General features: G+C 47.1%; 7 protein-coding genes across 7 annotated transcripts; 4 read left to right on the top strand and 3 right to left on the bottom strand.

The window, feature by feature from the left end:
• Positions 1-1,005: 1,005 nt before the first annotated feature.
• Positions 1,006-4,379, top strand: N7481_000202 (uncharacterized protein; the record flags this gene model as incomplete). Its single annotated transcript, XM_057259421.1, has 5 exons — positions 1,006-1,130; positions 1,182-1,690; positions 1,737-3,220; positions 3,272-3,440; positions 3,502-4,379. The coding sequence occupies 5 exons, from the start codon at positions 1,006-1,008 to the stop codon at positions 4,377-4,379; spliced, it is 3,165 nt and encodes a 1,054-aa protein (XP_057127253.1).
• A 949-nt stretch (positions 4,380-5,328) lies between these two features.
• On the bottom strand, positions 5,329-7,605 carry N7481_000201 (alkaline phosphatase family protein; the record flags this gene model as incomplete). The annotated part of the gene is made up of 3 exons (XM_057259420.1): positions 5,329-5,747; positions 5,807-7,076; positions 7,165-7,605. 3 exons carry the CDS (start codon positions 7,603-7,605, stop codon positions 5,329-5,331), a joined length of 2,130 nt encoding a protein of 709 aa, XP_057127252.1.
• A 1,300-nt stretch (positions 7,606-8,905) lies between these two features.
• On the top strand, positions 8,906-9,499 carry N7481_000200 (uncharacterized protein; the record flags this gene model as incomplete). The annotated part of the gene is made up of 1 exon (XM_057259419.1): positions 8,906-9,499. One exon carries the CDS (start codon positions 8,906-8,908, stop codon positions 9,497-9,499), a length of 594 nt encoding a protein of 197 aa, XP_057127251.1.
• Positions 9,500-9,574: 75 nt separating this feature from the next.
• Positions 9,575-10,078, top strand: N7481_000199 (uncharacterized protein; the record flags this gene model as incomplete). Its single annotated transcript, XM_057259418.1, has 1 exon — positions 9,575-10,078. One exon carries the CDS (start codon positions 9,575-9,577, stop codon positions 10,076-10,078), a length of 504 nt encoding a protein of 167 aa, XP_057127250.1.
• Positions 10,079-10,976: 898 nt separating this feature from the next.
• On the bottom strand, positions 10,977-14,261 carry N7481_000198 (non-ribosomal peptide synthetase; the record flags this gene model as incomplete). Its single annotated transcript, XM_057259417.1, has 1 exon — positions 10,977-14,261. The coding sequence occupies one exon, from the start codon at positions 14,259-14,261 to the stop codon at positions 10,977-10,979; it is 3,285 nt and encodes a 1,094-aa protein (XP_057127249.1).
• Positions 14,262-16,151: 1,890 nt separating this feature from the next.
• N7481_000197 (phytanoyl-CoA dioxygenase family protein) lies at positions 16,152-17,166 on the top strand (the record flags this gene model as incomplete). The annotated part of the gene is made up of 3 exons (XM_057259416.1): positions 16,152-16,585; positions 16,655-16,882; positions 16,941-17,166. 3 exons carry the CDS (start codon positions 16,152-16,154, stop codon positions 17,164-17,166), a joined length of 888 nt encoding a protein of 295 aa, XP_057127248.1.
• Positions 17,167-19,246: 2,080 nt separating this feature from the next.
• Positions 19,247-21,415, bottom strand: N7481_000196 (uncharacterized protein; the record flags this gene model as incomplete). The annotated part of the gene is made up of 9 exons (XM_057259415.1): positions 19,247-19,401; positions 19,522-19,609; positions 19,669-19,763; positions 19,843-20,097; positions 20,147-20,246; positions 20,296-20,331; positions 20,387-20,606; positions 21,146-21,248; positions 21,298-21,415. The coding sequence occupies 9 exons, from the start codon at positions 21,413-21,415 to the stop codon at positions 19,247-19,249; spliced, it is 1,170 nt and encodes a 389-aa protein (XP_057127247.1).
• Between the last annotated feature and the right edge of the window lie 1,105 nt (positions 21,416-22,520).

Here is a 22,520-nt window from a genome sequence, read left to right as displayed (position 1 = left end):
CAATACTTTGCCATGGATTTCTTTCTGTGAGGATATTTGCTATGTGATTCTTTCATTATCTATTAAAGTTGGTTCATTTTTGACACATAGTCGCCTTCGAGAACCCAAGATCGCACTGGCCCGCTCCGACTGGCAAGCTGGGTCAGGTACTAATAGTACGACACCTCTCGTCCAAGGCGTGATCATTTGAGCCAGCTCAGCAAAGTGGTCCTACTATAACTATCTCTAGCTCACATCAATTCTTTTCCACTTAGACCAATAATTTTGTCGTAAGATTAGATTTGGCAAGGTGTCTCAAGCGTCACTTATGACAGGAACCATGGAACGTTAACTTTGAATAATTAATCCATCAGTGAGGGACTATTATTTATACGAACATTTATAACCATTTTAATTTCATGAATTTGTATCAATTTTCTCCGCAGAAAGATATCAGAGGAGAGATGCCGATTGAATCCCGAATTTATGACAGACCAAAGTCACAAATCGTTGAAACGAGAAAATGGGGCAAAATGACTAGCGGTAGATATACAAGTCTACTACTAGCCACCTTAAGTAGCCCAGGACTTTGTTTTTGGCGTGAGCCGAAGAATTATAGGATATTTATGTTTTCCTATTTCCAAATCGCCTATTCAATCTAGATATTTGTGGATGAACAAAGTCTGACCAGGGTGAGCCCTAGTTACTCGTATACGAGGATGGGTTTTTTGGCCAGCCCCGCTTTCCCATTTGTGGCTGGTGATCTTCGATGTACTATTACCGACTCAGTTACTGCCCTGCGCCTCAAAATCCCATCCAATTATTGACTGCCACGCTAAAATTGCTGACTTATCGATGCGGCCTGACCTCAACACTAGGAGGGGGTAAGATTCAAAAGAGCCTTCACGCACTTCTTTTATTGCGATACATGTTTTTTGTTTTTTTTTTTTTTGATGGATTCGGAATTTAAATTCGGTTTGGTCGTATAAATTCGAGATCATAAATATTTGATTCCAGCGAAGGATCATGCATGATGCCACTGACGCCAATCAATCGCCCAATTATGATGGTGCGGAGGAAATATCGAGCGGCAAGTCAGTCGAAGGAGGATCTCTGGATGAACCCGCTTGGTCTGCAGATGTATTGAAGCAGTGAGTTAATGAAGAATTATTTCGGAACATGTTCATAACTAAAGAGACAAGGCAAATTGTCCAAACTTCAAAAACAAAATTGGATCGACGATTGATAGAGTTTCTGAGAATGGCTTCACCCGAAGAGATGCGCTCTTATGAAGAAAGTCGTCATAATCTTTTAAAGATTGTCCAGCAAGCGCAAAGCGCCCATGACAATCGATATCCAGACAAATCACGCCAAGGCATGCTGGGGCGCATTAAGAATGGCTGCCAGAAAGTTAGCGAAGTTGCATACCCGTATACGCAGATCATGGATGTATTTGCCAGTCAAGCACCAGAGTATGTTGGATTGGTATATGGTGCTGTCAAGTTACTTCTAGTGGCCCAGATCAACCATGCGGAGCTGAAGGAGAAGGTAAAAGAAAACATGGAGATCATCAAAACGAAATTCGAGATCATGGGCCACCTCACAAGCTATCACCCAACAGAGCAATTGGTCCAAGCGCTTGGGAGATTCTATGACTGCTTCCAAAGATTCGTCGCCAAAGCTTTGAAATTTTATTGCAGGAGTCGCATCAGTAAGCGAAAACAATACTTTTGCAAATTCTTGCTGATTATATCTAGAGAATGCCTTTAAAGCGTTCACCAAGCCTTGGGCTCAACTGGAACCTATTGTTCAGTCCATAGACCAGGTCTACAGCGAAGTGCGCGATATCATTCACTTTTCGACCCATTTTACTGGTCAAACAGTCCTCACAAAAGTCTCGCAAATTCTGGATTTCATGACAGAAAACACGATTAGGTTTTCCAAGACGAGCGATTTCGAAGAGACCTGCCACCTTTTCCAACAGCGGGTCGATGCTAAAATGGAGGAACACGGCGCGGATGGTACACTCGTGGATACAGCCAAGGATTCTAGACCCTCGCCAGAGCCTCACAGCATGGAAGACAGTTTGGCCATGCTATTTACTGATCTCAATAAACTTGAGGATACGCGGACGCAGAAATTGAAAATGGAGGAACAACGCCCGGAAATGCATCAATATCGTTCCACAAAGCGCAATATACTGAAAGTGGATCATGTCATGGATTGGGTTGAAGCACAATCCTCGCAGCTTCTGTGGGTGGACGGGAACAATTCTCTTCGTCGAGAGACGTTCAGCGCCTCGTTTGTCGCGCCAGTGTTACTTTTGGGAGAGAATCACTTTGACACGAGTATTGTGCTGCGACATTTCTGCGGTGATAGCCATGGGACCAGCGCCAGTAACTATCCAGCACTGATTCAGTCCCTGCTCACTCAGTTATTCAAGCAGCGTGCTGAACTTTGGTCGAATGCTTCTTGTTCCCTTGACCGAGAGAGTGCGAGCAATATTCGCGTGTTGTGGAAGGTTTTGGTTGATTCTCTTCAAAATGCTCAAGTGCCATGTGTATTCATCGTCATTGACAGCATCGACAGTCTAGCTTCACAGAAAACCGCGGATGGCGTGGAGGAGCGCGACTTTATTATCGAAGCGTTAAACACTTTGGTTAAACAGTCCACTTTACTTGTCAAAGTGTTGCTCACAGCATCGCTTTCCCATACCTCTCAGTTTGCAGGAACGGACAATGCGTTGACGTTGGGTACTCTTTCATATGCCGTTCAATCCCAGAATTCAAGGAAACTTTCCAACGCCATCACGGAGGAATACTTGATGCCAGTTTCGCATAAATTTGTCGAAATCCAAGAGCGCAGATGCAAAAGTGTCCGCTTTACCCAGCTTCCCTTGCTTTACCAGATCAACTCCACAATTTATTGCTGGAAAGATAAAGTCCTACAAGCATTTGTTGTGTCTGAGCTTTCCGGGATGGACCCGGGCCGATTTGGTACATATGGACCACTTGTTCTTCGGGTTTGGGCTGTCGATCATAATGGCAAGACTTTTGTCAGGCGATTCTACGACTTTCGAATTCACTTCTTTGCTCGTGAGATCGACATCGTTGATCTGAGTTACATACCTGCTGGCTATCTGGCGGATGAAAGTCAGCATCGCATGCAGCTGATTCGGCGGGGTCGGCGTTATTGGAAGCTAGGTAGTGCTGTTCATTTCATGGAACATAAGTCAAGCGAAGTATGCGAAACTCCCACCAATTACAGAGTATACGAAGCTTACCCTTTGTAGCAGCCGGAACGTGTCGTCATTGATCAAACTCTTCGACCCTCAGGGAATCATGACCTTTCAAAACTGGACGTCGAGTTAAGGACGATCTTGGATACCAATCTAAAGCCATTTGTGGCACTTACATGTCCGCCTACCATCTCGGGCTACGATTTAACTGACAACACATGGAGTACGTTGCATTCTGTCTTTGGGGTTGAGTATTCCGAGGTTATTTAACTGACTATTACCAGAGGAAATCGATGTGTTGGCAATCCAAGATGTACAGTTCCAGCGCAAAGGCGAAGAAATCTTCGAAGACATTCTCCTTCCGGACGACTCGAAATACATACTTCGTGGAATGATTGGTAGATATCGAGACTCGATGCCCATCTCTGACGAGTCTGTTCTGGTAATGCTTCACGGAGGGCCAGGCGTTGGCAAGACATTCACAGTCAAATTGGCCGCAGAGTACACCCGGCGGCCGCTGATCAGTATCTCCGTGGCAGATATCTTCAAGACGGGGCAGGACGGGCCAAGGAGAGTGAGGGGTATCCTGAAAATGGCCAGCCATTGGAATGCCCTAGTCTCTCTGGAGAATGTCGAGCTTTTGTCCGAAGAAGAGACCAAGCAAGACTCGCCACAACATGCGAACGTCTTATCGATTATTCAAATTCTTGAAAGACATCACGGTCTTGTGTTTCTGATCACAGATCGAATTGGAGCCGTGAATATGAATCTTATTACTCGCACGGCGTTGGCAATCAATCTTCCGCCGCTGGATGAAAGTTCCCAGATCAAAATTCTCCATAGTCTGGCAGCGTCTCACAATGGAGTTATTCGAGAAGGAATTCAAGCCGTCGCCTCTGGATGGCGTTCCTGGAAAACTACCCGAGGGATGAACGGCTGGCAAATACAACGGGGTGTGACCGCCGCATTGGAACTATCAAGGAACGAAGAAAATCCGTTCGACTTGAAGCTACTGGAGAAAACCTTCTCATCGCAGGTGCAGTTTCAGTCTTACCTATGGACTCTCGGTCGCGGAGATTCCGACGCCGCGCTTCAGAGAAATCACCGGAATGACAGGTTTGTTGTCGCTGGCGATCCCTTGTTTGGAGTCGGTAAAAAGTGACATGGCTAGCACGGCTAGGTGTAAATTGCCAACTTAAACTTTTTGAAGCAAGAAACAATAAATTAGACACGTTGAAATATATTAAAAAAGAGGCAGACGAAAAGAGAAAGGAGAAAGGAGAAAGGAGAGAAGAGAAAAGAGAAAGGAGAAAGGAGAAAAGCAAAAAGACGTAAATACTGGAAGTAAAAAGAAACTCTCCCTCGGGGAATCGAACCCCGGTCTCCCGCGCTTATCGGTGTTAATGACAAGCGGAAATCATGACCACTAGACCAAGGAAGATGAAATAGTCGAGTTACTGCTCGACCACTTGGGGGTGGTTGATATCTGAACACTCATTTTTGGCTATAAGATCTTGAATCAGAATCAGCAAAGTTACTGGAAAGCATAATACCAGCACCTGATTGATACCAAGGTATAATCAACAAGATCTGCTTCAATGGTCAATTTCATCATATTAAGTGTAGTATATTTCCCTAAGTAATGACCACCTGTGCACCTGCCAAGGTAGATGTCTGGTGTCAAGGTGAGTTCCGAAAGATACTACCACCCGTGGACTCTAGTAGAAGTATATATCTTCAACTTGCCCACCTGGGCACAGCCAACGGCCGCGGTACTACTACTACCTATTTTGCTAAATACCGTACTGGTAGTATTTACAAATTTACTGGCTATAGCCCTGGGGACTCAGTCGGAGTAGGTACCTGTAGGTGGGCGGGCATGTATCAAGGGGGGTCTTAGAAACCCGCAACCGGCAACTGAATCTGGAACTTGAACACCTCAACGTTGGAAAATCTTCAAGGTGTATGCAGTAGTTAGTGTACTGGCACTTTAGTATATATTATGTATTATAAACATGGGTATCTCTCAGAAATAGCAGCTCAACCAGAGCAACTTCAATCAAAATGCAAATGCAAAATGCTAACATCCAGCCCAACCCCACCCCATTCCCTCATGACTCTGGCTTCGACTCCGACTCTCCATCCGGGTGATTGTCGTGCTCAGCATCAAACAACTCCTTCGACCACTCCTTAAAATCGCTGAACTTGTTGCCGAACTTATGCCACAACGTCCCCCACCACGTTGGCGCTTTCTCGTCTTCGCTCTGTGGATTGGAAGTTGGCGGCGCGTCAGAAGCTGCGCTCGTCGGTTCGGGAGTCTCGGCGGTTGTTGCGGTCGGATTGGTGTTGTTGCTGCTGCTGGTGGTGTTGGTCACTTCGGGCTCGGGTGGGTCAGATGGGGTTTCGATGGTCGGTGCATCATCGTCGGAATGGAGACCGACTGGCTTCAGCGGTAGACGGAGGGTGCCGTTATTCGGCATGGGTTTGATGCCTAGCGAATCACACATGATGTTGTACACTTCGATATTTTCTGGAATAGGTTAATTTTCATGTTTTCTTTTGACAAAGATAAATGGGCGAGGGACTCACGAAAAGGCTCAACGCGGCTATTAGGCCGATGCGGGAAGGCTGGACCGCGTGCGATGAAGATGGCTCGCATTAATGGGTGCTGGTGATCATAGCCGTGAATACCATTGGGGTGGTACACGTCACCCTTTTCCAGGGCCTTCTTCGCATCAAACTCCGGCCGTTCAACGATCGCCCAACCGGTCTTGGGGATCACCCATAGAGGTGCGATTCGAGCGTTGTGAGTAAAGTGGTAACGCTCCGGCATCGTCTCATGGGTGTAAATCTCCACAGCATGCGCATACTTTGGTGCGGCTTCCTCGAGCTGCTTTTGCAGAGTCGGTAGGTCCTCTGCTCGCTTGGGGCGTATACCGCGCGATGGCCACCCATCAAGGCGCTCGACGAGATCCAGATCGACAAGATCTTCCAACTGGACCAATCGCTCGGTAGACGTGGTGGCCATACCATGATCTGAAACGACAACAATATTGACCACGTCTGTGAGATTGCGACTTTCTAGACCAGCCATTAAGCCGCCGATCATTGTATCCGCATGGGAAATTGTGGCTCGGATTTCGGTGCTGTTAGGTCCAAATTTGTGACCATCTCTGTCGACGTCGGGGACATAGGCCGCAATGAATTGAGGTCGTTCCGGGTTGAGATGGGAGGTCTCGGCGCCCGGGAGATCCAAGAGCTCCAGGACCCGATTCACCTTGCGCGATAAAGCTTCCGTGCTATTGAATTTATCCACGTAAGTGGGCTCTTCACTTCCAATATGAGCCTCGGAGCCAGGCCACATGTGGATAGCAGTTCTGGCTCCCTGCTTCTCGGCCGTCTCCCACAGCGGCTCTGCATTCCACCATTTGGGCAGCATGCTGACCGCCGAGTGGGTGTAGTAAAATTCCTCCTCGAGCTCCGGGTCCCAAAAAGTATTGCCCACAATTCCATGACTCTCGGGATATAAGCCGGTGACCAGTGTGAAGTGATTCGGGAAGGTGACACTGGGGAAGCTGGGGTTCATGTATTGCGGGGAAACGCCGGCGGCAACGAGCGCGTTGAGAGATGGGGTAATGCCGCGGTCGAGGAAGTCTGCTCGGAATCCGTCTAGGGAGACTAGAATGGTTGTGGGCGCGAATAGAGCAGTGCCGTTGGAGACCAGGGATGGCGGGTTTCGATGTGGGTGTGAAGCTCGGAAGCCGCTTGAAGCTTTGTATGCGCCGAGAAGAAGAATGAAGAAGAGAATGAGTATGATGGCAGAGGCTAATGCAAGTTTGAGCCAATGTGGACGCGATGGCTGGATAGGTAGAGCTGATGTTAGCTCAAGTGAAGGGCGAGAAAGACGAGAGGGAACAAGGGTGTGTTTGTGCTGGATATTTATTTACCGGTTGATATAGAGGGTCCTCCTTTTTGTCCAGATCCCACGAGGATCCACTGGTTAGGGAGTCTGTATCATCTCCAATTCCCTCTTCCATTTCATACATCAGTTCACCCTCCTCGCTGACTCTCTCCCGACGCGATAGACGGGCCTCTTTGCGAGCCCGTCGTCGCTCTCTCCTCCCAATCCGCACGCTGTCCCCACTGGGACCGGGACTGAACATCCTCCGTATCCCATGGGCGGGACCTCGACGTGTCAAGAGCTTTTCTAACTCATCTTCATCTTCGAGGACAGCGCGATCGTGACTGCTTAGTTCGAGGGTGCTGCGGGGATGGCGGAGGAATTCGTCATCCTCGGAGTCGGAGTCCTGCTCCGACGGCGACCGCAGGGATGCGGCATCGTTGTCATAATGGGATGGAGAGAGTAGGGCGGTGTCGGGTTTTGGCATGGCTTGCCGTGATCTCAAGGGTGATGAAGTTGAAGAAGCAAAGTGAAGCCGAAGCCGCGACAGCAAAAAAGGAAGATCGGCGCGGGCGGCCGGGGAAACTCCCAAAACTCCCAAACTCCCAAACTCCCAAGACCCGCCAAGACTCAACTTCAACATCAACTTCAACTTACATCAACCTACTAAGGATGACTAGTAGTTACCTCGCTTTCACTCTCAACCTTGGGCATTGTCAACTCAATTTGACCCGAATTATCTTGCAGATTTCTTGGAACTTTTCTTTTTTGGGATACGAATAGCAGGTACTGCTATGGTCTACTCAGCACTTAACCAACCATGTGCCATGTGCAATTACGAGCCTATACGCCTTGACGCTACAAGACAAGATATTGAGTGATTGAAGCTGATTCGACCCCTGAATAGTCTAAGAATTCCGGTTTTCAACAGTTGTTGATCTGTCAATCTGCCGTGGTCAAGGAAGCTACCTCCAGCTCACGCTCGCAAGCAACCCCCAACGAGCGATACTCGATCCGCGAGTATCTGGAAACAGAAGGGTCAACCTGTATAGGTCTGTTCCCTGAAACGGGAAAAAACTTCCGTCCTCGTTTTGCTTTCACGCATTTGTCGGGATGAGCGACGATCCTCAATCTGGGGTCGACGCCTCAACATTCCTGCGCGACGCGCGAGCAACCCTGTAGCTGTCACTCCTCCTTGGCATTGCTTCTTTCCCACGATGCAAAGGATTTCTGCGGGCAGTTATTGACGCATGCGGTGGCTCTCTGCCGCAAGATTCACCCAGTGCCAAACTGAGCTGAGATGCGTCCGCGGAGGACGATACGCCCAATAAACCTCCAGTAAGCCTCCAATGGCCTGCTGTATACGGAGGCATCGAGGCAGAAATCTTGATCACTCGAGTCTCGATTCCATATTTCCTGAGCTCTTACCTAGAGAAACAAGCTTCTTAGGCTCTAATGACAGCCCTGATCAAATTACCTGGGCGGAAATTACTGCAGGACAATCATCCGATCTTGATGCCTAACTGCCTCTGCTGTACATTCTATAGTATATCTGTGATGACTCCAAGTTCATATTGAGGAGGATCCCACTGAATTTTTTCTCCCTTCTTCAGTCAATACTCCGAGTCCTACTGGGGGAATTGGGCACTGCGCTCATCTGGATGAATAATACCCGCCAATCGTGCCAGGGAGATCATGCATTCTTGCGTGATCCCTATCTCGAGAACCACCGTCAGTGGCGCCTCCGAGAACAGATCTATAGACAACGGATTCTACAGTCGGGAAAAATGCCATTGTTCAAGCCAGCGACCGACGATCGATCAGGAATCCCCCATTGGCGCCGTACCCTCGCACACCTGGCGATGTACGAGGATCTTCACGCCCTTCCGCATGCGACCTCGAATTTCCTGTTTGGGAACATGCATCACGTGACATATCGTCGCTGGCGGCGAAAACGCGCGATGAACTCGGATTTCGGTCGAACCATCGTTCTGGAGGTGCGCTTGGATCTGCGGCCGAACAGGCTTCTCTGTGCTCCACTCCAGAGTGACATCGAGCTCCCCACCCCCGGATGCGGAAACCCCAACATCCCAGTTTCGTCCTGTTCCACACTCGTCCTAAGGCTCGAGTCAAGGGCAGAGAGGCACAGGAAATCATGGAAAGGAACAGCAGAAAAATTTCTCTCTTCGCCGCTGTTGCATGTCATCATCAATTTTTTTGACTATTCCAACAGGCCGCATTTGGATGTCCCCAATATCTATAAGAATGGCCTCCTGGTCCCCCCAAAGCTTGGTTTGTTCCACTCTTCAGATCTCCCATCGCATATCATCCTAGGTAAGCTTTCCAATATCTCAAAATTGCAATACCTGTCTCGATACTGACTATCTCGTTCAGCCTTATCACTCGTTCAGACAAGTTCTCTTCTTGATTCAATCGCTTCAACTCAATCTACCAAAATGCACTTCTCCGCCCCCGTTGTCATCCTGGCTATCGCCGCTGGCGTCCAGGCCACTTCCCGCAAGCAGGTTGAGCCTCCCGTCAACAAGAAGGAGAGCTCCATGTCTGCCCACGTTACCGGTGTCCAGACTGGTACCCACCCCATCCAGACTGGCGGTGGCCACCCCGGCAACAACAGCACCGTCATTGTCACCTCCACCGCTCCCTGCCCCGGTGGTGTCTGTCCCTCCTCCACCGTCCCCGCCACCAAGCCCACCAGCTCTGGCAACGTTGTCGGCGGCGGTGGTGTCGGCGGTGGCTCTGGTGTCGGCGGTGGCTCCGGCTCCGGCTCCGGCGCTGGCTCTGGCGCTGGCTCTGGCGCTGGCTCCTCCGGCGCTGGCAACACCCCTGCCTCCCCCAGCTCCACCGGTTTCACTCCCTCCAACCCCGGTGCTAAGGTCTCTGTCCCCATGGCCGGTGCTGCTCTGGGCTCCGTTGCCTACGGCCTGGCTCTGCTCGCATAAGCAGATCGCCTTTAATACTTTTGTTTTTTAATGGGTTTGAATTTTTTTGTCCCTGGCCCTTCGACTGTTCTCTTTATTTGTTCAATTGAGTGTTTCTGACAATCACTTCATGGCTGCTGTCCCTGAAGTGGTTGTATCAGGACACTCGGATGTACTAGTTCAGATGTTTCTAGCAGAAGATCGCCAAGGCAGGCGTTCCGGACAGTTGTTTTAGATCGGTTTATATCAAACCTAATATAATGTTCATCACAAAAAGTTCGCCGCCTAAATGCCTCGTATTCCTCCAAACTGGATTCTATCATGCGAAAATTGACAACCGTTCGACAAGCTTATGTCGCCGCGGTTGTATTTTCCGTTACCCGTTCTGTCGGGACTAAGTCATGATATCTCGACCAAACCTTATTTCGGTGGCAAATGCAACATCGGGCCTGTCATGATCCTGTGGAATCTATTATTAGTCTCATGACTGTGTCGAGTAACCGCTTACCAGCGATGGTTGCATCGATTACCCCTCGGGATCTTTCGGGTCCGACAGGGACTCGTCATAGGAACAAGCTTAAGGTTTGAGATTGAATTTTTCAGTTATCGTGAGAAGTAGATGTAACGTGAAAAATAGCCTCATTGATTGGAGTGATATGTACTGAATCTGAGAAAGTTGAGTCACAGAATACTATTCAGATACCTGACCATCGGATCCAAATCTTGGTCCAGGATGTACCCGCATCTCATTACTTTCATGCGCAGAGGAGAGCGTTTCATTCTTCGGTAGACTAATAGAATAGTTATCGACTTCCTCTTGATCTACGTTCCGAAGGAAAGAAATAGGGATAAAATTGAAAAGCCAGAAAGATAACGATTAATGAAAGAAGCAAGTGGACTAGAAAACTAGCTCAGCGGCTTACACCATCCATTCTCTGATCCATTTGCGAATCCATTCTTCCTTGATACCATCTATTGTACGAAGCTTGTGGCTCTTGAGAGCAGTATTGCTATTATCAAGCGCAATGGGCCAACGGGTCAAAACGAGTGCCTCGAAAAAGTCCAAGAGCTTCGCCGCGGGGTTCTTCTCCAAATTCTTTCGTAACATTTCGTCCGAAGCTCCGTCTCCACGACAAGCAGCTTCCATATTCATTCGTACGCGCTTTATCCAATCGGAAAGAGGAATGGTCTCAAAAGACTCCCCGCTTGGCAAATTTTGGGGCTCCGGGACAATGGGGTCGAAGTTTCCACAAGTCATTGGGAGAACTTTCGATGGGTAGGAAAATTCCTCTGAGCCTGGGTCCGAAGATTCATTGAGCGCAAGATCAACGAGGACACCTGAGACGATGGGGGCGATCTCTTCCCAGGTAGTTGGGTTGACGTTCAATGGGTGGAAAAATTCCACTGAGCCTGGGGTCGAAGGTTCATTGAGCGCCAGATCAACGAGTACATCCGCCAGGAGGTCAATAGGTACCCAATCAATCCTACCAAGAGCACCGAGATCCTTCGGTATGGCATTAACCTGCTGAGAGCTCATGACTAGACTGGGGAACCATTCGTTTTTGTTCCAGAGTCCTGGTTCATTCGCGGCTCCGGCAATTTGGCCAACGCGAGCGATCGATGCTCTCATGGTGCGTTGCTTTGCGGCATGAGATATCATATGCTCAGCTATGTATTTGCTGTTTCCATATCCGTTCACAGATGGGTGGGCAGTCGTCACAAGCGCCTCCGGCGTGGCACCAGGATCCCCAAGGACGGAGCCCACGGAAGAGATGAAGAAGAGATTTGGCGCATTTTTGGAGGACGCTGCGAAATTGATCAAATTTACAACACCCAGCAAATCAGGCTCGAATGACGCGAGTGACAGATTGAAGTTGACGTTCCAGGCATTGTGGACAAAGGTTGTCACTGTGTTCTGTAGTTTGGTGAAGGTTCCGGTGTCCAATCCGAGGTTATTTCGGGATAAATCAACCTGCCAAAAGCTGACTCGGTCGGAGTCGAACGAAGAGTTGAGATTGTAGAAAGTACTCTTCTCCTGTTGCACAGATTGGCTGTCTTCTCTTCGGTTGAGACAATGAACGTGGCTGACAGCCGGATCCTTTAGAAGCGCATCAAGGAGGTAGGCGCCGAGCGTCCCGGTTGAACCAGTAAGCAGAACAGTCTGTAACTGAGGAGCCTTGGGATTTGTTTTCGGCTCAATAAGATTGATCATTTTCTTCAACAACGCTTGTCTTTCTCGCAGTCGTTCTGCGTTAGCAAGTTCTTCCGATCTCTCATTATTCTGCATCAACTGAGAAGTCGCCTCAGCGAGAGTAATGACTGTGGGATTCAGATAAATTAGATTCGGCGTGAAGTTCGAAAGTCGGAAACCACTTGCGAAGCAGCGAGCCGCCGTCATAGTCATAAGGGAGTCGAACCCAAGATGAAAAAAGTTAGTCGTGTCGCTCAGTTGATCCTCATGCCATCCAAACAAAGAACGCAGGAGTGAACGGATACTGTCAGCTATTCTGTGAACATTATGACCAACGTTGTCACGGAAAAAAACATCCAAGCCCGAAGGCACCGCCACCAATGAATCTGCATCAGCATACAGCGCTTCCAATTCGGATTCGTACAAAGCCAGAGTAGCAGTGCGTTGAATTGTTCCTTTCCCGGCACGAGACATTGGTTTCTCCGGGACTGTGAATAGAATATGACTTCTAGAAATTTGCGCATGTGTAGGGCAAACAGCATTGGCCTCTTGAATGGAGGACCAGAGTTCCTCGATGATTTTCGCCCGCTCACTCGGATCCAGCGCCTTATCACCGTACTCGACTATGAGAGAGGCCTGGAAGCGTTGAGCACCCGCGACCAACACACCTATGACATTTTTGTTTGACGCGGTTATGTGTTGCTCCATTGAGACCGGGTTGGTTTTTTCTCCGTTGAGGAAAACGATCACGTCGTCGCGACGGGCACACCAGCGCCAGAGGTCGGATTTGGTCGGATCTGGGTGACGCATGAAAAGATCTCGTGTTGGGTATTCCGTTAGTTCTGGAAAGATGCTAAATGGCATCTGGTGCTTTTCACGCTCCTCACTTCGCACGAGTACCAGTTCGTACTTATCATCCATCACATGGCGAAACTCCCCGCCCAAGTTTGGGTGGGGTGAGATGTATTTCCAATCTGTGGTATGATCACGATTGGAATGAGAGAACAGTACATTGACAATCCCGAACTCCGAGGCCCCGTACATGTTGGCTAGCCTGATCTTTTTCGCAATCTTTTCGCCGATTGGCTGGGGGAGATCACCGCCACCATACAGTATGAGTTCTAAATGCTGACTGCAGAATTCAAGCATTTCCTCACTATGGGCCAGGTCATTGAGAATAAATGGGGGCAAAACAGCCGACTTGAGATCGGTATGTTTTGCGGCCTCTAAGAAGGAAGTAGCTGTAGGAAGAGATGCCGAAATTGGAACCACAAATGTGAGCTTCGACGGGACTGCCAGGAAAATCATGATTCCAATCCCAGCCGCATGGAATGGTGGGAGAGTTAAGAACATTTTGCTTCCTATGAACATCTCTGCCAGTGTACTCGATCCGCTAGGGGGTTGCAAGCTTGACATTCGAATGTGTTGGTTCGCCACTTCTAGCGGCCAGATGATGGGCTTCGGAATACCAGTGGAGCCCGAGGTGTGAACAATAGCCATAGTGTCATTTCGATGTTCGGGGTAGGTCTTGGAATATTCGAAATGCGGGTGTTCGACCGATAACAGTTCATCGACGCCTGGAATAGCAATCGCTTGCATTGAGAGTCCGTCAATGATCGTTATGACGGGAGGTAGGCGAGGGGACTGGGTGAGGATTCGTGTGCACTTGGTACTTTCGAAGAGAGATTTATAGGCTGGCATGCTATTGCGAGGGGATACCAGGAATATGCGATATCCTGCTTTGATAGCCCCGATAACCAGAGCGGGATACCGAATGTCGTTGGTACCAATGTAGGCCAATGTTTCGCCATTGCCGGGACCAAGATTGTTTGTGAGCCACCATGCGATGCCGTTAATGACATTGGCAAACGAATGGTTTGTGACTTGGGTAAAGCCATCATCGTATGTATTGGGCGACCGTGGGTACTCTGCGTAGACTCTGTCTGGGTCTTCTTGGGCATAATAGTCGATGATGTGAGGGAGCAGGTTGTTCTCGGGACTGAAATCCTTCATTTTGAATGTGAGAACCAGAACTTACTGGAGATGTGGGATGGAAGAGAGGGAAGATAATAGTGGTGATCAGATGGAAGAGAGAAGAGGGAAGTTATCTAGAAGTGCAGAAGTGCAGGAGTGTATAAGGGGAAGGCACGGGTTGGCTGCCTGACTGCCCGAGGCACGCTTCAAGGTTGACAGCAAATAACAACACCGTTATACGGGCGTATATGGCTCGCCTCTTTCTGCCTCTCGAGCTAGGCGTAATGATGTGGGATAAATGTGCGCGGGATTGTTTGGAACAAAGAAGCGTCATCTCAGCCGCAGGCTAAGTGCATTAGCGTGTGCACAGGTGACAGCTCAGCGCTAGTTCTGTGGCCATGGAGAAAAGGACCAAATATGAGAAAAGAATTGACATGTTTATTGGTCAATAAGATGCGCCTTGCTACATACTAAAAGTATTGTTGATGACACAGTTGGTGTATGTATGTGATGGGGAATTGCTGACTTCATGCTACGGACGTAACTATAAGTGGGGCCTTACGGCCTTACGGCCTTAGGGCCTCAAGGGCATAAGATGCGACCGGGGTATCCCTAGTATTTTTAGAGAGGCGTGACAGTGGACATGGCCTCTTTGAAGAGTATCATCGCGTTAGTCTCCAAGTTCTTTAGTACCAGTTATAGGATTTTGCTGTCCCATACATAGAGCTCGCATGCTATTTTTCCCCAACTCAAAAATTTTGTGATACCCTGCTGTAATTCTTTGATGGCAAATTTAATACTCTGTTTCATTCCTCGCAAAGCCAGATATTATGACCCAATTCAATAAAAATTGTCATTATTTGAATTGAGATATTAAACCCGCAAGAGATATGTCATCAACCGAGAAAACGGTCTTTAGGTTGACATGGCTCACAACCACGTTCCACTTGACAGCCCTGGAGTGTCTGTCTATTATACTCAATGTCCTTTTGAACAGAGGGCCTCCATGAGAAGGAACGATGATAATGGGCTTGAATAACTTATAGAGTAGTTTATTTAGGATCCACGGTAACATTATATTTGAAGCTACTATATTTTTCGGAAATTGTCACAGACTTTGATGGTCTTCAACTGGTTAGTAAATGCACATGGGCACCAATTTGGAATAGCCGGCTTCGTTACTAGTACTATTGTACAAGTGTTTTGTACTGAGGCTGGATTTGTACTTTGAGTAGACGAGCTAGTTATTAGAATACTTACAGCACGGGGCTTTCTATGGTATGATTACTGACTGGGTGCTGCTCGGCCCCGCTTCGTTTCAACGCTTGTAATTTTGCATTAACCTCGATGTATTCACCTTCCGACCGAGCATATTTTCAAATCAGAAAAGACCAATCATGTATTTAAAGGTCGGGGTTTAAGGTTCAGCATAGAAAGCGGGGGCAGATAGCGCCTTTCCCGATGAGGCAAGGAATCAGAGAACTAAACCATACTTGGAAGGATGATAACCAATATTTATTTAGGAAGCTATACCCTTATCTTCGATCATACCCGATGGAGCTCGGTCCGGTGACTTTTGGGGTCAACATAGTGAATGCGGAGTAGATCATGGTCTGCTAGGGTATTTCAGGAAAGAAATTTGAGATTCAAGCCTCATTGAGTAGAACACAATTTGACTTCTATTGAATAGTATGGATTCCCCTCATTGCTTTGGTATTCTCGTTCTATAATGTGGCACTGAAATTTAGACATTCCCAAGATGGCAAGAAAATTGAGAAGCAGCCTGGACAGATGGTAGACCCAAAGAAATTAAGGTTAGAAGTAACATCAGTTGAACTATAAATCCAAGGCTGATAGCACGATACAAAACACATAACTTCATCCCCGACTTCAAAGATAATCAAATAATTCCATTCAAGTGATATAACCATGACGGCCCAGAAGAATGTTCGAAAAATTACTAGGCTTAACGCAAGCGACACAGAGACAACCACTGAAAGTGTTGTCGGGGTAGTGAAAAGCGACGGTGGAGTCATTATCAAAGGGCTTTTCCCGAAAGAACATACGGATAGGATACGGGCGGAACTGAAGCCAGTGTTCGATGCGGATATCCCCGATCCTTCTGGATTCTTTCCAAAAACCACGCGACGGGCTACAGGGTTGATTGGAATTTCAGACGCATGCGTGGAGTACGCGACGAATAAACTGTGGATTGATGTCTGTAACGCAATCCTCACCAGTACCTTTTGCGGGTGGCATGGGGAATCCCTAGAGAAATGGACGACCAAACCCATAATTTCCTCCACTGTGGGGTTCCAAATCCATCCAGGATCGCGTGCCCAGGATTTACACAAGGATGATAGGTGATTTTATGAACATCTCTGAAAATTGCGAATAAATTCGAGACCTTTACTGATATATTCATATTTTAGTGATTATCACCCGAGAGACCATACGGAAGATATTATGTTGGGTTGCTTGCTGGCAGTGACGAAGTCTACCTATGAAAATGGTGCAACTTTAATAATACCGGGATCTCATAAATGGAGCCCTGAACGCATTCCAAGGAAAGAAGAAGCAATTCCAGCGGAACTTGATGTTGGGGATGTCCTGATATTTACCGGCAATGTTTATCATGGGGGCGGCGCAAACAAATCAATGTATGCTCACTGGAAACTATCGCATTTTGACGCATGCCACTAACAAATAGCCTTCAAGTGATCAAATTCGAGAAGTCATTGGAATGTTTATGGTCAAGGGAATGTACAGACCGGCAGAGAACCAAATGCTTGCTGTGCCACCTGAAATGGCAAAAAGATTTTCGCCCCAGGTCCAGAGACTGCTCGGATATGGAATCAGTGCCCCAAGTGTTGGATTTTATAAATACCAGGATCCCATGCGTGTTCTATTTGGTGTAGAGGATGAAGAAACTGTGGATATGTGAAAATTTTATCTCTACGAGAGGAAATGCCAGCCATTGCTGGTGACGAGATGTGACTTGTGATCGTTATTGTATGCAGCAGCAGATTTTCGATTTTCGTGCACTTGGCATTGATGTTTCAATATTTTGAATTGAAACAGTATTCGTAGATAGTAAAGTGGTAATACTTGTCTCAAAGCGTATGCCGAGTTTAGAAAAAATGAGGGAAAATGGAAAGTTGAGGCGAAAGTTTATTCCTGGGCAGTACGCAAATTACGCGCTCTGATGTGACTTGTTTCGGCCCTCGACTTCCCCGCTCCCAAGCGAACATTTCCTTCAAGTTCAAGTTACATGCGAATCGAACAATGTCTTATTGACAGTAGAAAAAATCGGAATCATGACGGCACCGGAGAAAGGTCAGTTTTGCAATTTGTAGGAAATGGTACTGTCAACGTCCCCTGGTGGGTTGAAGAGTTGACCGCTCGTCCAAGATGCTAATATTGATTATTCAAAGACTGCCAGAAGTGCAGATCTCGCCGAATAAAATGCGACAGGGCCTTTCCTACTTGTCTCAAATGTGCGAGTAGATCTCTTGAATGCCCAGGGTATTCTAGAAGGATCAAGTTCATTTTCGGATCCTCCCAGAAGCGACCGAAACCCGTTTCCAAGCCTCGGCAGGATGAATTACAGAAAAGGCCGAATATAAGCCATAGAAATCTGATGCTTGATGATTCAGGTGAAAAATCGGCTATCAACAAACATCGGCATTCTTTACCATCCGTCAGCAGCGAAAATGAGGTCTCTTTACCGTTTCAACCAAGCGACCCTTCGTCACTGTACCGGAAGCCGATGGCAAGATCTCACCTGTTACATCACTTTGAAAACTCCATTGCATCTCAGCTAGTTTGGGTAGATAATACCCAGAACCCGTGGCGGCAATTTATATGTCCCCTCGCAGTAAGATCGCCTTGCGTGCTTTACGCTGTACTTGCCCTTGCGGCAGCAAACTTGCACGTCAACTTTCAGTCGGACAGTCCCTACAAGAGATTGTCTTTTGAGATATCGCAGACCTATCGTCAGAAAACGGTGTTTCTCTTGACGCACCACCTAAGTCTCGCCCGTGGTTCCTACAAAGAAGAAACTATGGAAGGGTATTCTCAACGTTTCAGAGAGTCGCTTGCAGCGACATTGCTTCTTTGGCACCTCGAGATGCACTTCCCCTTGGATTCGCTATGGAAACTGCATCTTAGAACAGCACAAGCTCTGATATACGGATATCACCAAAAGCAAGTCTCGCTCCAAGAGCCTGATGCATGTAATGATTTCCTATTATCGGAATTCTATTGCGCTACAATTTGGCCACGTCTCACGTTGAGCATCGACATGGACGAGGCAATCGCGAGACCACCGTTGAATAATAACACTGATCCCTTTATTGGATTTGTTAAGCTGATGCACCGAATTATCCTACTGACACCTTGGTCCGAAAATGCTGCTTCTGCAGGTAATCCGAATAGACCAATGGGTGTTTCCGAGTTAGAGTTTCAGGCCGCAAGTATCAGACAAGAAATACTTTACATGCTGGACAAGAGCAACTTGAGCCTGCCAAAAGAGAAGCTTGCGGACGTGGTACATGTGGTTGATGCGTGGTTCTACGCCATTATAATATTTGGTTACCGGGTAATTGGTCCATCGTATGGAGATGAAAAAGTCATAGAAAGTGATTGCGAGTGTCTTTTCGAGGCCCTTTCATCTCTTTCTAGTCCTTTATCTTTTGCCCAGAATCAACCCTGGCCACTATTTATTGCCGGAACCGAGTGTGTGGGGAATAGAGATAGACAGATGTGGGTAGAGTCTCGCTTTCATAGCCTGATCAAATTGGTTTGCCCCTTGGATAGGCCACGAATGCTTGAGTTTCTGAAAGAATGGTGGCTCAAAGCTAGTATTGTATCCGGTCGGGCGGATTGCTGGATAAAATTTAGGCAAGAAGCGAAGTTTAACAAAGAGTTTATAATTTGGTGAGGTAAGAAATATGACCTTACTTGCTCCATTACCCATATGGACGGATTGTTTTCCGGTCCATAATCGAACTTGAATCAATCAATCATTCCTTGGTAGGAGCAACCTGAGCCCCTTCACCCCTTCTGATAGCTTCCAGCCCACCTAAAACCACGCCATCGATGACAACAACATTGTCTTCCATAACCGAGTTTTGTTCTTTGATATATCGAAATCGCGCGCCAAAAATCCAATAAAGTCCTGGAAACAAAATAGTCGCGCCTACAATCAGGCAACTCCAGTTCATGTAATCTATGGTGGGGATCGTGACTGGTACGTAGAGGGGGCACAGGTATACTGCACAGATTAGTAAAGACCAACCCACACTGAAAATGTTTATCACATAGCCCCATTTTCCCAGGTCGAAATGAGGACGTGGTGGTAAAATTTTCCTCCCCCGAACAAGAACCTATGCAACCGAATGTTAATTGATGGCTTCAAATGTCGCACAACATTTGAGATACATACAATAAGTACAGGCACTAAATAGCTAACCTGCAACATCAGGCCACCGCCGGAAATGATGGATTGAAAAGCGAGGTCACTTCCAAGGACGATAAGACCTAAATGGCATGAGGCTCAGTGTCAAGTCAAAGTAAAATCGCATCTTGGAAGATAATTGACGAATAGAAGTGAACATACCAAGAATTAGATCGACCACCACCACAAATCCAATGGCACGCAATGGAATACCGAGCCTCGGGTTAACCCGAGCTAGATATTCGGAATATGGGAATGCCTTGTCGCGGGCCATGCTCCACACAATTCTTGACCCGGCACTGTTCGTGCCGACGATGACGAAGAAGTTGATGCCGATCATTACAAGTGCACAGAAGAGACCACCACCATATAGTGACCCAGTGACACCAATCCACCAGCTCATATACGGCTGCGGTGCTGCTAGAATTAGTTCCAATCATCTTTAATAATATTGTGATGTTCTCACATGGCATGTAGGTGGTCCAGTCACCCGCAGTCCAAATCATTAGAACAGCTGCTAGCCAACTCATAATTCCACAAAGAATCATAGAATAGATCATGCTCCGCTATTTGATAATTAGCGTCGCTCAGTAGTCAGGGGTACTTAAAACTAACAGGCGCATTTTTGGCTGGATTTTTCATCTCTTCTACCTGTTACCCGTCAACGTCAATTCAAGGTATAGATTCTTCTTTTTGTATAACTCACGAGATGCATCATTCCATCTGTACCAACCAATCCGTAAATAGAATTATAGAACGACATTATAAATACCCACCCAGTATTTTCATAGCCCGTATTGTTGAGAAACTCAGTGAAAATGATCTTTGCATCATGTTTAGGCGCCATCACGATGAAGACAATGGCCCATGCGACTCCACCGCCAACAACCCAAATTGCACCGAATAAATTAACGCCCGGAAGCCACCTAAACCGTAGATCGGTCAGCTTATTCGATTTTGCAGGTCGTAAGATGGAATCAATCAGTACGAAAGAGCCTTGAAATACGACAAAGCTTTACCTTTGGTTTAAGTTCGTGATTACCGGACCAATGAGAAGTCCACTATAAAGTAACCAGGTCATCCAGGACTTCAAATATCAGGTTAATATTGCAAAAAGGAAAAGAAAAGAATGCCAATAAATTCTCAACGTACCTTCCACTCTATATTTGGGTGGACGATTTGAACAAATGACGCAATTATCTGAGCGCTATTAAGCGCACAGCTAGATCCCGTCGATATTTCGCCGACCATAATGGCCCACCCGACCAAATATGATAGGAACGGCCTTAATCTACCAGTTGCAAGAGCTTGGGTATAGTATTGCTGTCCACCAGCGGTCGGCCAAATGCTGCAATACTCTGCCAATGAAGTCATAAGCAGTGTTTGGCCGATAGATACGATCAGACTGGATACTGAAATTAGCTTTCTGGTGAAAATATTAATTTTGGCAATACCGATGACCTACGTTGCCCATATCAAACCAGCCGGTCCACCGACATCAAAGATGGTTGAATATAAAACAATGAGGCATGACCAGCTGGCCGATATCATAACCTGGTAGGCACAGACTGGGAGGTTTAGCTTCGTCGCATGTTTATAGGACAAGGTGATATTTACGCGTCCAAGTGTTGTAGACCCGCTGCAATTCCGGTTTCTTCCCCATAGCAAGTAGCTGTGCATCATCGGCATTCAATACCTTCTCCTTCTCTCCGGATACCGCGCTCTCGATATCCATGGCGGATATTGGCTGAAACTAGGAGTTGGCGTTGAAGTATCCCTCAAATTCCTAGTCAAATTTGAGGTATAGCAGCCAGTCCCGACTAGAAGGGCACTGGCAGCTTAAATCGTGCGTCCCGTCCATGCCAGTCTATTCAGTCTGCTCTCCTTAAATTTACGCTAGCCGCTTCTTTTCCCTACAAGATTAAAGCGGGGAAACTCCTTGGCTTGAAAATAAGTTAAACGATTGGTCTGAATTAAGGCAATGATAAGCTTCCGAAATGGTATTTTGGAAGCAACCCCCGCACCCAAGTGTCATGTTCGTTTAAACCTACTCAGGCTAGCAGAAATTTACCCCGCATTCGATAATCAATCATATCCTTTCCTGTATCTCATTTACAAAATACGGGCTAAACTTGAGATTTTGCGTAACGATGTTTTATGTTTCATTTTGTCTATTCATCGCCCTGGCATCGATCAAGGACCCTTTGAATACGGCTCGTATCCAAGAAAAGGTGAGATGTCATAAATCATGCGCTTGGGTGGGAAGGGCTTACAATTTTGCCGTAGAGGAATTTTCATCGTCTTTCGACTTTCGACGGGGTCAAAAGGGCTTTGTATGGTCCATTATACCTACCTGTTGGCCAATTCCGGAGCATGCTGTATGATGTGGTATAAGTGTCTTGGTTAAAAGAAATGAGATATCCATGAATATTCTCACCTGCACATCAACCTAGTATATTTGGATTAAATAAATCGGACATCTGCAGGCCCGGGGTCGGTGCCTGGCTGGGCTCTCCAGGGATCCCGTCTAAAGAAATATTATATATTGAAGTTTGAAAATTAACTTTAATTTAAGCTCAATAACTGATGAACGCCGCCTGGCACTGGCAGGTGCCACCTTCAAGTTAGTCTAAATATATTTAAGTTCAAGTTGCCAAGATCTTGGAAGCCACATAATCAACGGGGAGACTCGGGGAGATACTACCCTTACCTGGTACCAACAGCGCCGTTTAGTTATTCTAGCAACTAGTAGTACTAGAACAGGTATCCTTCTTTTTTTCTCTCTCTTCCACCAGGTAATTTTTGTGAACTTGCGACTTTGATCACATCTTCTACCAATT

Source organism: Penicillium waksmanii (assembly GCF_028829765.1).
Source record: "Penicillium waksmanii strain IBT 27052 chromosome Unknown utg000001l:1.0-4852451.0:1.0-4856178.0, whole genome shotgun sequence".
NCBI lineage: Eukaryota > Fungi > Ascomycota > Eurotiomycetes > Eurotiales > Aspergillaceae > Penicillium > Penicillium waksmanii.
Note: the sequence above shows the minus strand (reverse complement) of the source record. Positions and strands in the feature narration are given on the sequence as shown.